Below are 13,919 nucleotides of genomic sequence, written 5' to 3'. Positions count from 1 at the left end.
ATGCTTAATTACCTTGCTCGATTTCTTTTTCTTTCCTCAGCACCAGGCCCTCCTCCATGGGAAAGGTGCTATTTAAGGACCAGGAATTTTCTCTCTAGAGAGCTTGACCCAGAGGATAAAGCCAAACTAGCCTTCTTGTGCTGCTGCTGCTCGCTTAAGGCTCTTTTACTCATTTCTCAGCGGATAGAAAAATCCAGGCCCCTTCCTAAGGTTACTGATGTAGTCAGAGACCTGATCCTGTAGGCAGATCTCAAGATTCTCCAGAAAGAGAGGGTCTTCCCACTTGGAGGCCCAGCACTGTGTACCACAACTCTCATACTAGTCTCTCGTGGGAGCATTTATTTAAAAAGAACTGTGAACATACTGTTTTTGTTTTTTTAAGAAGGTAAAACTTTTATTTTGATGGCATAAAATTTTAAAACATTTAAACAGCAAAACATATGCTAAACAAGATAACAGAGGTTAAAAAGAAACCAACAAAAATAGTATTGTTTTTAGCTGGGGATGTTGTTTTGTTTTTACATTCTTTTAAAAACCAATCAAAATTTTTTGGGATAAATATTGTTGCTTTTATAGATTTTTAATAACAGCTTATTGCACTTGTTGTATTGTTTCAAATGCCTCCACCCTGTCATATCAAGCTTCAATTAATGAATTAAGTAATAGAGGGACTTTTATTGCAGCCAAAGTACAACAGTTATACTATCTAATTCTAGAGAGTCCAATAAAGTAGGACTACTATGTTCTTAAGCATTATATTGGGCTTCCCAGGTGGCTTAGTGGTTAAGAATCTGCTGCCAATGCAAGAGACATTGATTTGATCCCTGGGTGGAGACGATCCTCTGGAGGAGGAAACGGCAGCCCACTCCAGTATTCTTGCCTGGAAAATCCTGTCTGCGGACAGAGGAGCCTGGCAGACTGTAGTCCATAGGGACACAAAGAGTCGGGCACTACTTAGCAACTAACAACAACAACAAGCATTATATTAAATCCTATCTTAGAAATTATAATAAGAGCAAATGTAACATCAATTGAATAACAGCCATTAAGTAAAAAGAGAAAACACAGTGACTTTTGAAGAGAGGAAGCATAGACAGATGTCCTGCTGTGGTTGTGAATATTGAGGACGTGGCTGCTGTGGAATTAAAGCCAGACATGACCCTGGGTCCCTCAGCCCTCAAAGTTTAACTCCTCCTTCCCTAGGAACCTGATGAAAGAGAGGGATGCCCTGACCTCTCTGGCTTCTGCTTGCTGATTAGCAAGGCAGAGGAGTCCTGGGTCGGGGGTGGGGGTTGGGGGGAAGCTAGGGTTTAAATTCTGCTTTGGCCAATTTGTGTCTCCACTTCTTTTCTTAGCTCACTGAGCTTTCTCTCAGTCAACGGAGATGCCAGCCAACTTTGTTGAGGATTTTTTCTCATGGGACATGATCCATCTTTGATAGAAGGAAGTGTTTCTTTCCAATTCTCTCTCGAGGTCTTTGGCCAGCTTTCTGTAGGAGTTGCACTTCTGGTGTACACTGCTGATGTTTTTGTACACTTTAGGAAGTTTCTTCTTTTTAAGTTTTTGTGGTTTAAAAAAATTTTTTTTTTAATTTATTTTTGGCTGTGCTGGGTCTTCATTGCTGCGTGTGGGCTAGTTGCAGCAAGCAGGGGCCACTCTTTAGTTGTAGTGCATGGGCTTCTCACTGCGGTGGCCTCTTGTTTTGGAGCACGAGCTCTGCAGTACTGGCCTCAGAAGTTGTGGTACACAGGGTTAGTTGCTCCCTGGCATGTGGGATCTTCACAGACCAGGGATCAAACCCATATCCCCGGCCGGCATTGGCAGGCTGATTCTTAACTGCTTGGACCACCAGGGAAGTCCAGTTTCTTTTTTATTTCTAAGCAGTAAATTCCCTGCTTGATTACCTTTGAGCAAAGTTTCATTATATATTCTTGATGTGTTTCAGTCAGTATTTCAAGTTTCAGCAGAAGCTTTTGAATTTCACTTTCAAGTTATGAATATGCAAATTGCAGAGAGGCTTGTTCAGTTTGGAAATTTCTCACTTGACTTGTAAGCTCTTTTTCATTTGATTGTCTTCACGTAATTTTTAAAATGTTCCTTGCTTTTCTCCTTCAAACCTTTTTAAGGAAATATTTAAATAACAGCATAATGAGTTTCTTTGAATTGACTTCTGACTCATAATCTAGGTGGTCTCCATTTTCTGATCCATTTCTTTTTTTTTTTTTAACTTTTTATTTTATACTGGGGTATAGCCAATTAACAATGTTGTGATAGTTTCAGGTGAACGGTGAAGGGACTCAGTCATACATATACATGTATCCGTTCTCTCCCAAACTCCCCTCCCATTCAGGCTGCCACATGACATTGAGCAGAGTTCCATGTGCTGTAAGTAGGTCCTTGTTGGTTATCCATTTTAAATATAAGATCCATTCTTTTTATGTAATTCCAAATTACTGTCATCCATAAAATCTCTAAAGAGAGCAGGGAAATTTATCCTCTTTGTCACAGATTTTTAGCTGGCTCTTTTTATCATTTACGATCTATTTCATCCATGTATTTGAGTTTTCAAGCATTTTTTCCCTTCTGTTCCCACACTCTTTGCCTCCATCATGCAGCTTGTTGGGAAAGCAATCCTAGGTTTTTCTAGAATGAGTGTTTTCAACCATACCATCCATTCTTTCCCTCTGAAGTTATGCATTCTTCTGAGATGCTTTTAGGGTGTTTTGGCACCAGTCACTAGGTTTGGAGAGATTTTGATGTATCTGTGAGTGGCCATGTATGTCCTTGAAAGCAAGCCACCATCACTCCGTGAAATGAAAGTTTAGGGGGCTCATGTTTAGTTCTTTTTAGAGAAAATCTAGTGTGTCCTCAAGTAAAGAGGTGGACTTGTTTAGATTTTTATTACATTTTGCCATACTCATTGTTTGTAATAGCAGAGGACTGGGCTCCAATGGAGGGAAGCATCAACTTGGGTGAGATTCTTCATCCCAGCAGAAGATGTTTTGGCCAGCTCTTTCCCTTTCCTTAGAATATATCAGCTCTCTACTATGAAAACAACCATAGCATCACATACCAGAACCTCCCAGGGAAATCCCAGGAGACTTGGGCTTTGTCTCAAGCTTTCAGAGAGCACCAGTGGCAGTACTGCACAGATGCTGGTCCAGGACTGGCTGGAAAGATACCTCTGTGGTGGTTGAAGACTTTCTGGGCAGAATCAGGGACTTACCTTGCCCGGGAAGGAGTCCCACAGTCTGCCTCAAATCAGAAAAAGGTATCTGGGTGTCTGTGGGTAGGAGTTACCCTCTCAAATTTTTCTGTGTGGCTGAAACCTGGCAACTGGCAGCTGCACACACAGTTCTAGGGGAAGTGATGTCTTTGTTGGTGTATAGAAGTGAGAAAAGGAGTAATAAAAGTTGATTCTACAAATGCCCAAATCATGGAAGAATTTAAGCCACAGTTAGAAGTTTGGAGTTCAGTTAACAGTGGGGGGTGTAAGTTACATGTCTTTGAATGGGGCAGTGACATCATTAGAACATACCTTGGCAGAATGTCCTTTTCAAAGCCAAACAAACAAACAACAAAGTTCAAACTTGGACCTGGTCCTTTCCCTTCTGAAGTATTCTGGGAAGTAGAGTTGAGTAATAATGGTACAGGTTGGTTGATTTGGGAGTTTAGAAGTTCTTTAGTACTAGAAATATCACCTGAGTATACATTACCATCCACTGATGGGGTAGCCAGAAAGGAAGAGTTAGAGCCTAAGCCACAGTAAATCCCTGCTGTCTAATAATAAAATAAGGCAAATAAGCTAAATTTACTGAAAGTTAACTGCCCTTCCTTCGGTCTTTTCAGAGTAGTTTAATGAATTTTAGAGATACAGTTACTATCTTTTAGGCCATAGTTTTGTGGCTAGCTAAATAACATGAGAATGTACAAGCACGTGACTGGACTAGTTCACAGCAAGGACTGGTTTTCCTAGGCTTTAAAAAAATGGATAGCCAGTGTGTGAAGAAGCTGAGAAAGTTGCTGCACCCAGCTATAGACAGGTGCCTTGTTTTAGCTCTGGCCCTCGACTGTGTTTTATTGTTTTAGACTTATTCCTTTCTGTAGGCTCTTTTTCAGTTATATTTAACTTTCTGTATCACCACCCCGCCTCCAGAGCAAAGTCAAGGCTGTTGTTTTGTCTCTAAGCAAGCTCTGCTTAACAACAAGAGAAGGATGAAGAATGTCTCCTTTTTTCCCACTAGTCCCCCATCTGCTTCCCTATTGACTGCCTAGTGTTGCAAGCTTTAATGTCTTTAGAGAAAGACCATTTTAAGTTAACTACTGAAATGGGTTTAGATGTAGATTGACTCCTTGTTTCATCAGTGATTGCTCAGCAGTGTTCTACTTCACTCACCACCTTTTTCTGGTTACCTGTAGGAGGATAGTGTTGCTTTGCTTCATGTCCATGGATGTCATAGCAGTTTGTTTGCATCGTGTGTCCTATCATTGACCTCCTGGATTGAGTTGGTTCAACTGGCTTGTGTTTTGGTTGAGTGTAGAATAGCTGCTCTCTCTAGCATCTCCAAACCTCTATATCTTACATTTATTGTTATTTTATATAAATATGGGAGGAGTATAGAAGCAGCACTAGGAGGTAAAAATGGTAAGAAGGCAGATTAATGGGACTCATTATAAAGAAGACATCACTAATATTCAGTGCCATCCAGTAGTAAAATGGCCTTCCATTCAGGGAGGAACCCGATAGAAGGATCTCAGTAACTAATGAGAAGTTTAGACTCTGTGACTTTTTCTTCCTTTTTTTTTTTTTCTAAATAAAAAATTATTTATTTATTTATTTGGCTGTTCTGGGTCATACTTGCGGCATGTGAGATCCAGTTCCCTAACCAGAGATCAAACCCTGCACCCACCCCCACCCCGGTTGGGAGCAGAGTCTTAGCCACTGGACCACCAGGGAAGTCCCTAGATTCAATGACTTCTAATGTTCTTTCCGCCTCTGATTTTCCAATTTTCAATTCCTTGGTATAATATTTACCTTTATTCTCTAATCAGTCTCAGAAATCTTTCCATTTGTTTTGTCTCAAAACGTTTAAAAAGTGTAACTTCTTTTTTCAAAAATGTGAACATGGACGGTGTCTCTTTTTGACAGAAGGAAGCAATGTTTTTGCAAGATGGACCAGGTAGAAAGGGACTGCCTTCTCTTGCAGAGCAATCTGAGAGCAGAGGTTGATTGAGTAAGCTCTTGTTTTGGCTTCATGGTTCCTTAAAATGTTTGTGCTTACAGAAGTTCAAAGTAACTGTTTATTGTTATTTTGGAATAGGGAACTAGGTGAATTCTCTTTTGGGTAGGTGGAAATAGGCTGGTAAACATACCTCCTAGTAGCCCTATGTAATTTCTCCAAGATGCTGCTGGTGTTTATGTGTATTCTTCTTTGTAGTAAATCAGGGGTTGAAGGGATATAATGAATGGAACTGAGATAACTAGCATTAGAATTGTTCTTAAGACAAATATGGCCTCTTCTTCGTTTTGATTCCAATTTCATGTTGCAGTTAATGACAGGCCAAGTCCAAGAGAAATTGAGCTCTATTTTTCAGACCAGAACATGTTGATGGGGGTTCTTCCTTATGTGTCTATCACATTTCAGTGCCAGTCATAGGTTTCATGAACTGAATTTGATCTCATATTTTTAGATTCATCAAGACATCTTTGTATGTTAGCTCACGTTACACTTTCAGAACCACTGAATTTCTAACAGGAAAGGATCAGCTACAGTAGAACTGTAGTAGCAGGAGGACCTTTATAGTTCATAGTTTACCCTACCTACAGCGCAGGAATCGTTTCTCTACCTCCCTGAGAGTTGATCATCCAGCCTCTTCTTGAACACTTACTCTTACTGGTATTCCACTATTTCCGGATATGCTGCATTTGCTTTCACACAACCTTAATTATGAGTTAGGAAATTCTTCTCCAGAGTGTGCCAAAATCAACTTCTACTCATTGGTACTAGTGCTGCCTTTGGAGCCCCATCAAAGTAACCTAATCCCTTTCCTGTGTAATATCTTGGCCTTGCAGGTATTTGAAAACTTCTCCCTTCATTTTGCAAAACAGGAAAAAATGGTATCCTTTTTATCTTGTTAATTGGTGACTTCATTTACCAAAGGAAGTACATTTTGCATGTACTGCTTGTAAGCACTGTGCTAGATGTTTGGGATAAATGATGAAGAGATGAGATCGTTGCCTTCCAGAGCTGATAGTCTATTTAGGGCAAGAGAGTCTTGTAAGCAACTAACTGTAATAAGATATTCAGTTTGGGAAGAGCAAAGCATGCAGCCATAGCAAAGGTCAAGATTTGTTCCCTTGATGGCCTCACAGAAAGAGGTGCCATTGGACTAGACTTTGGAGTTTGTTCAGCAGGGAATAGGGGAGAAAGCCATTCCAGGTAGGAACAAGGTGTAGTCAAAGAGAGGCATGAGTCATGACATATTTCAGAATGATGACTTGCGCATCCTGCATGAAGCACAGGCCCTTAAAGGGCTTTATTGTCATGCTAAGGTGTTTCAACTTATCCTACAGCCACTAAAGAGTCATGGATGGCTGTGTTATTTTGTTTTTAAAATACCTGTACTGTTTTTTCTCATTACAAAAGTAATACAGGTTCCTTGCAAATAAGTCAGAGAATATGTAAAAAAATAGGAAAACAGATATTTTACAATCCCACTACCCATAAATATTAAATAGCTTCTAATATTTTACATATATTCTTGTAGACATTTTATTCTGTACATACATATACATTTATTCACATCCTTAAAAATGGTTTGATTTGTTCTGTGTGTACTGTTTAAAATCAGATTTTATCACTCCAGTGTTCTGTTCTTGCCTGGGAAATCTCATGGACAGAGGAGCCTGGCAGGCTACAGTCCATGGGATCACAAAGAGTCACACACAACTTAGCAGCTGAACAGCAACACACAATCAGGCCGACTGTGATTTGGGGAAATAGTTCTTGATGGAAATGTGGCATAAAACGGACAGTTACGTGACCTAGCAATATGGAATATAGAGTTTGGTAAGAAATTAAAATTTGCGTATAGAATAATAGCTGCAGATATTCCAACAATAAAGTCCATGGCTAAAGGAAAAAGAAAATCGGATTTTATATAATTAGTATAACTTGTACATGTTTCTGTATTAAATAAAGAACAACAAATTTTCCCCCTAATTTTATAGTGATATCATAGTTCTTTTATGTAATCTGTTGATATTTTTTGTTAGAACACGAATATTTTAAGAACATTCTTAATGTATTTCTTTGTGTATTTGACCTGTTGTTTCCCTGATGAATTCTTACAAGGGGGGAAAAGCAAGGAAGGAGGGTTCAAAGGATTTACTTACTTCTAATTAATTTTTAAACAAATTTTGCCTCCCTGCTGTGTACTAGCAACTGTGCTATGTGCTGGGAAGGCGACAGTGAACAGCACAGATCTGTCTGCCCTTGTGGCGCTTATAGTTTAGTGGGAAAGACATGTTCAGCAATTACACAAATAAATGTATGATAAAATATGGTGCAACTTAGAAAAAAAATAGGGTAAATGAAAGTTTCTAACCTTTAAAAAGTCCTTATTTCTAGAGATATATACCAAAGTATATATAGATAGAATGGTATGATATTGGGGTTTGCTTCAAAATATTCCAAGGTTGGGACTTGAGTATGTGGAAGTATAGCTAAAATAAGATTGGCCAAAGGTTGATAATTGCTGAAGCTGCTGGTTAATTACACTCAGCTTGTTTGAAATTTTCCATAATGAAATGTAAAAACCAGAAGAAAAGATGGAAATGAGAATATAATCTGGTTTAACTTGAGGGACTGAGGAAAAGCTCTTTTCAGGAGGAAACTTTTCAGCTGAGACCTTCATGATATATGGGCATTGACCAGGCTATGAGGAATGGATGGTGCTTGGAGAAGGAGCTTTTTAGGCAGTGGGAGCAACTTGTACGAAGGCCAAAAGCTCTAAGTAAGGAACATGTTGGTGTTTTGAGGAAATGAAAGAAGGGTGGTGTGACTGGAGCTGAAAAGCTGGGCCAGATCATATAAGTCCTTGGAAACCTGTTAAGGATTTTATACTTTAATCCAACTGTGATAGAAGGCTCCCCTAGAAAGATTTCAAGCAACTGAGTGACAGGGTCACTTTGGTTCTTTAAGAGCTCAATCTGGCATATGGGAAAAGAATCTAAAAAATAGTAGATATATGTACATATATATATAACAGATTCATTTTACTCTATACCTGAAACTTAACACAACATTGTAAATCAACCACATTAAAAAAAAAATTAAAAAAAAAGAGTTCAAGCTGGCTGTTTCACAGAGAATGGTTTTTGGTTTGGTTTGGAGGAGAGAGGAATATAAAAGTGGAGAGACATTCATTAGGAGGTTATTGCACTAGTCCAAGAGATCTGGTGGGTTTGAATTAGAGAAATAGTGTTGCACATGGAGAGAAGACACACCAATTTGAGAGAGATTTGGTCTTGGTGATGCTGTAGATATGGTGGTTGAAGGAGAGAGGTATAAATGAGGTATGAATTTTTGACTGCTGCATTTGATTGAATGGAGGTGAGATGGAGATGAATGGATCAAGATGGAGAAGAACGGAGACAAAAGGTTTTGTGGCAAGAGATTGAGAGTTCAGTTGGGAATACACCATTTAGAAAACTCGCACCAATTTACATTTTCACCTCTATGTTTGAGACTACATGATAAGTTTATATTTAGGGCCTGATTTTTTGTGTACAGTTTTGTGTTTTAGAGGGATTTTTCTAGTGGGAGCCTGGAGACCAATTAGTTGTTAGTCCACAAGCTCTTTGAATTAGGGAATCTTATCTTCAGTGTCTATGCTTTTGTATTCCTGGTACCTAGCAGGCAGAGTACTTGGCACATAAAAGGTACTCAATGAAAAGTGAAAGTCGCTCAGTCATGTCCAACTCTTTGTGACCCCATGGACTGTAGCCCTCCAGGCTTTTCTGCCCATGGAATTCTCCAGGCAAGAATACTGGAGTGGGTAGCAGTTCCTTCTCCAGGGGATCTTGTCAACCCAGGGATCAAAGCCAGTTTTCCCGCATTGCAGGCAGATTCTTTACCATCTACTCAATAAATAATATTAAAAGAATAAATGGTTAACACAACATTGTAAATCAATTATTTTTCAACAAAAACTTTTTAAAAGCTCCAACAAGAAAAAAATTTTATGCCCATTAAAAAAGAGAGAATGAATGCTTATGGGTGAGATAGGAGAAGGTCTAGGTGGAAATGGATAGTTTCTGGGAAAGTTTCCAAGGTAGATTCAACAGGGCTTGGATGGAAGATGGAAGAGAATTTCTCTCCCTTCCTGGACCCTTCCTGTTGAAGAGCTTTTCAACAGCTCCAAGATGCTGGCAGGTCTAACTATGGGTAACCACCGATTTAGCAGTGTTTTGTTTTTTTTTTCACCTCAACATTTATTTTTTGGAACTCTGTAAGTTAGAGATTCCTGAATTATAATTATTATAATAGTGACTTCAAGCTATCTGTAAGTCTAGTTCTCTTCTCTCTGCTGATTTCTCAAGCCCAGACAGAACACTTCTAGGCCTGGCAGCTCTTGTGATGAGGGAAATTTTAGCAGCAAGAAAAATTTGCAGCCAAGCATCAGTAGTTAACTCAGTTATGCAGAAGCCATCCAGTAGTTGAATGTAAATTGGATTTACTTATATGCTTTCCATTTTACAAATGGAGAAATAAACCCTCGAGATATTTGTTAGAAGGCATGTAACTAGTTACAGTAAGCCCAGATTTCCCTGATACTTGGCTGGTACTTACTAGAGCCGATTTCTTGACAGATTAGCCAAATCCAAACACTTTCTTTATTTTTACTGATCCCTTATTGCAGAGTTATTATTTGATAATTTTAATATTGCTTAATGCTTCCTGAGCCTGCCTATAGGCCCCTGTTGAATATGTTCACTTAACCATGACTTTGTTCTTATGCTGTGCTAATCACTACCAGTTTATGTCACTATCTAGCCTCTTTGCTTTCAAAACGGTTCAGAATATTGCCTCTCAGAGTCTCTTTCTATTTTCAACTTCAAAATGGTGTCTTTTGTAGATTTTCTCAGTGTGTATGGAACAATTGGATTATCTTTGCCTGTAATGCCGTATTCCAGTAGGTTGGCCTTGTAGCAGCAATACAGGGTACTGTGTAATCCGGGCACGTCAAATAGTTGTCAGCTTCTTGTCTTCCTTTGTGTATGTAGTGGAGGCATGTGTGGACACAAAGGCAGAGTGGGGGTGTATAACAGAAAAGGGGAACAGGTGGGGGTTTAGGAAGTACATTTCAAGGAATATTTAGGGGGAGATTTAGAAAACTGCTTAAAGTTTCATGTTTTCTAGAAGACTTTGAAATTGAATCGAGGGTAAATTTCTTCTTTATGCTGTTCAGTCAGTTGATTCTGGTTCTGACGTTTTAGGACTGGAACTCACATTCCTGTCTAACAAGAGCATTCTGTGGTCTTGCATAGTGTTGGTGTATACATATGAATGCGTTAACATGCCCTTATCAATGAAAGTAATGAGCGGGAAGTGGGCTCCAGAAATCTCACTCTATACCATGTTCTTATATGTAGCTCTCTTTTATTGTTATCCCTCCATAGTCTCAGCACTGTAAGGTGAATATTACTGTACACATTTTGAAGATGAGGAAACTGAGGCTTAGGAGGTTTCAGTGTCTCTCTGAAGGTTACACAACTAATTGTTTTTGAAGCTGACCTTCAAACCTCAGTTTTTTCCTGGCTGCAAAGATTATTCTTTCAATAACAACACTGTTTCCCCATATTTTCAGCCATATAAGTAACTGTCTCTCCCGTGTTTTCCTTTTCTCTAATTCGGAATCCTTTATGGAGCATAAAGTTACAGCTTAATAAATCCAGCAGCGTAAAACTAAAGGAAGCTGAGTGTCTGAGATGGAACGGCCCATATTTCACTGGGAAAAGGTCGTAGGAGGGATGTGGGAGTGGGGCAGAGGAGGCTCTCCTTTGACTTTTTGTGAAAAGGTTATTGCCTATGTTTCTATACTGAGGCCTTGTTAGCAGCTCCAGAATATCAGGGTTTAGTCCTGTATTCTTCAGAGACTTTATACTCTGGAATGGGATCTGGAGAAATTCCCCAATTGTGACAGTGGCTTTGATGTTTGGGAATCACCTTCTCCAGACTTAGGGTCAGTAAGCAAATAGTGTTAACACTCCACAGCTAACTTTTAATTCGTGTTTTTGGCTTCTGATTTTGTTAGCAAACAAGTACAATTTAACTATCTTATCATGAGTTCTAGAATCTATAGCAAAGAAAAAATGGTAAAGAGACATGAAATATTAACTTTTGGTCCCACTTTTAATCCTGTATAATTTAAATTTTATCTTGAGTTTCTTTATAAAACTGTAACCCGAAATAGACCCATAGCACCCTAAGGAATCTCATTTCCATCTATTTAGGTTTTCCATTTTGTGTTTATGTAACTCACTGCCACTGAAAGAAATGTGTGGATCATTTGTGTGCTTGTTATTACATGGCAGATCTACTGTGCAAATCTGGGGATTTGAAGGGACTGAAGGTCTTTTTAGAAGATAAACCTGAGTGTATCAAGATTATAGCAGTAAGAGGGTATTGGGATAAAATTTCAGGCAGAGAACACCACCTGGTGGTTATAAGGAGGACTTGAGCCTGCAGTTTTTAACCATAGTATCTGAGTGATGTCTTTATCTAGAAATTACCTTCTTATTTATAATAGCTGCAGATTCAAATTTCTAAGAATAATTTTCTTCCATGTGATTCTAGCATTCCTTCATTAAAACTTCTGTCAAGGAATCTAGAAAAATGGTACTGAAGAATTTATTTACAGGACAGCAGTGGAGAAACAGAGAATAGACTTATGGACATGGGGAGAGGGGAGGAGAGGCTGAAATGTGTGGAAAGAGTAACATGGAAACTTACATTACAATATGTAGAATAGATAGCCAACAGGAATTTGCTGTATGGCTCAGGAAACTCAAACAGGGGCTCTATCAATTTAGAGGGGTGGGATGGGGCGGGGGATGGGAGGGAGGTTCGAAAGGGAGGGGATATATGTATACCTGAGGCTGATTCATGTTGAGGTTTGACAGAAAACAACAAAATTCTGTAAAGCAATTATCCTTCAGTAAAAAAATTAATTAAAAAAAAAAAACTTCTGTCAAAACCCTCAGACTAACCACACTGTTGTCTATGTCCAGCAGAACCAAAACCTCATGTCTTCTTTTGTTCCAAATGCAGGTCCTATTTATCTCTGTAGAAAACCAGTTAGTGTCTTTTCGCTTCTTTTTCGCAACCTCTAGCTCTTGACATCATGCTTCTTTTATGTGGTGACTTTCTGCCTACTGGAGTGGTGGCAAAAGAAATATTAGTGATTTTTCAGTAAATCTTTGGCAGATGTCATGTAAAATTAAGTCGCTTTTACCCTGTATAAAAATTATGGAGAGGAGTTTGAAATTTTTCCAGGGTGATTATTAGGGTGAGCAAAGTTGGCAGGGGATGGGAGATTATGTAACAGACTTCTATTAAAATACATGTCTGAGTTTTTTTTTTTTTATTGCTATAAGCATCTTTATTATATGGCAATTTTGAATCTAGATAATGCTGTAGTTGGGTAAAGTAGGGACATTAGCCCTAGGGGAAAGGATCCTATTTAGTGAATCTGGATGCATATTTTATAGTCCTGGTGGGGAGGGGAGGATAAACACAGTCTTAAATTTCAGGCTTAGCCTCAAGCTGGCATGGCATGTCTGTATCTTTTTCCTAGTAGGAAAACTGAATCCAGGTCTCACCACCATTGAAAAGTTTCTTGAGGGAGGGCTGTTCGTGAAAGATATTAAATAGAATGTGACATGACCTGCCACTGTTCTGGGGTTTTTAAAAACCTAAGTAACAATATTATAATATTTGTAGTTCAACCTTTATGAGACTCTAAAAAAGCTATTGTTCCATACACAAATGCCCACGTTATATAATTCTATTTCTATGAAATGTCCAGAATTGGCAAATCTGTAGAAAGAAAAAGTAGCTTTGTGGTTGCCAGGGGCTGGGGTTGGGGGGAAATTTGGAGGAAATGAGGAGTGCCTGCTACTGGGCTTGAGATTTCTTCTTGGGAATGATGAAGACATTCTGGAATTAGATAGTAGCGATGGTACATAACTGTGTGAATATACTAAAGACCACCATATTGTACACTTAAAAGCTTTAAACTTTTTTAAAAAAGGCTCATTTTTGGAAAAATGAACAAAGCAATGACCCAAAAAAGGTGATTGTGAGAATTCCCTGGCAGTCCAGTGGTTAGGACTCAGAGCTTTCCCTGCTAGGCCTGGGGCTCAATCCCTGTTCAGGGAACTAAAATCCCTCAAGCCTCACAGTGCAGCCAAAAAAATAAAAACAAAATTTTAAAAAATCTAAAAGGTGATCGTGGTAACAATTCTCTCACTTATGTTCTAGCTGAAATGTTATCTGATAACCTAAATAATTCTGGTTTGGGTCTTGAATGTTGTTTTAATTTTTACTTTATTGCCCTGCTCCTGACGTCCACAGGGCCACGATGGGCCTCCTGGAACATTGGTGTGTTCATCTGCATTCGATGTGCTGGAATCCACAGGAATCTCGGGGTGCACATATCCAGGGTAAAATCGGTTAACCTCGACCAGTGGACTCAAGAACAGATCCAGGTACTTACACAACCCAGGAGCAAGTCAACCGCTCCCGTACTTCATGTGAAAGTAGTTCCAGATGAATTTCAGTCACTGGGCACAAAGGTGAAGGTGGAGGGAAGTTTAAGTATTCAACACTAATGCCACATTAAAAATTTTTATC

At 39.0% G+C, this 13,919-nt stretch overlaps 1 protein-coding gene across 1 annotated transcript in view; it reads left to right on the top strand.

Annotated features, from left to right (window-relative positions):
* SMAP2 (small ArfGAP2) overlaps positions 1–13,919 on the top strand; it is a 48,683-nt gene that overhangs the window by 17,268 nt on the left and 17,496 nt on the right. Inside the window, exon 2 of the mRNA XM_081493967.1 lies at positions 13,641–13,774. Within this exon, the coding sequence (XP_081350093.1) occupies positions 13,641–13,774 (134 nt within the window). The remainder of the gene's footprint in view (positions 1–13,640; positions 13,775–13,919) is intronic.

The sequence above is a fragment of the Giraffa tippelskirchi genome, chromosome 5, assembly GCF_054371585.1.
Source record: "Giraffa tippelskirchi isolate mGirTip1 chromosome 5, T2T-mGirTip1v1.2.pri, whole genome shotgun sequence".
NCBI classification, from domain to species: Eukaryota; Metazoa; Chordata; class Mammalia; order Artiodactyla; family Giraffidae; genus Giraffa; species Giraffa tippelskirchi.
Note: the sequence above shows the minus strand (reverse complement) of the source record. Positions and strands in the feature narration are given on the sequence as shown.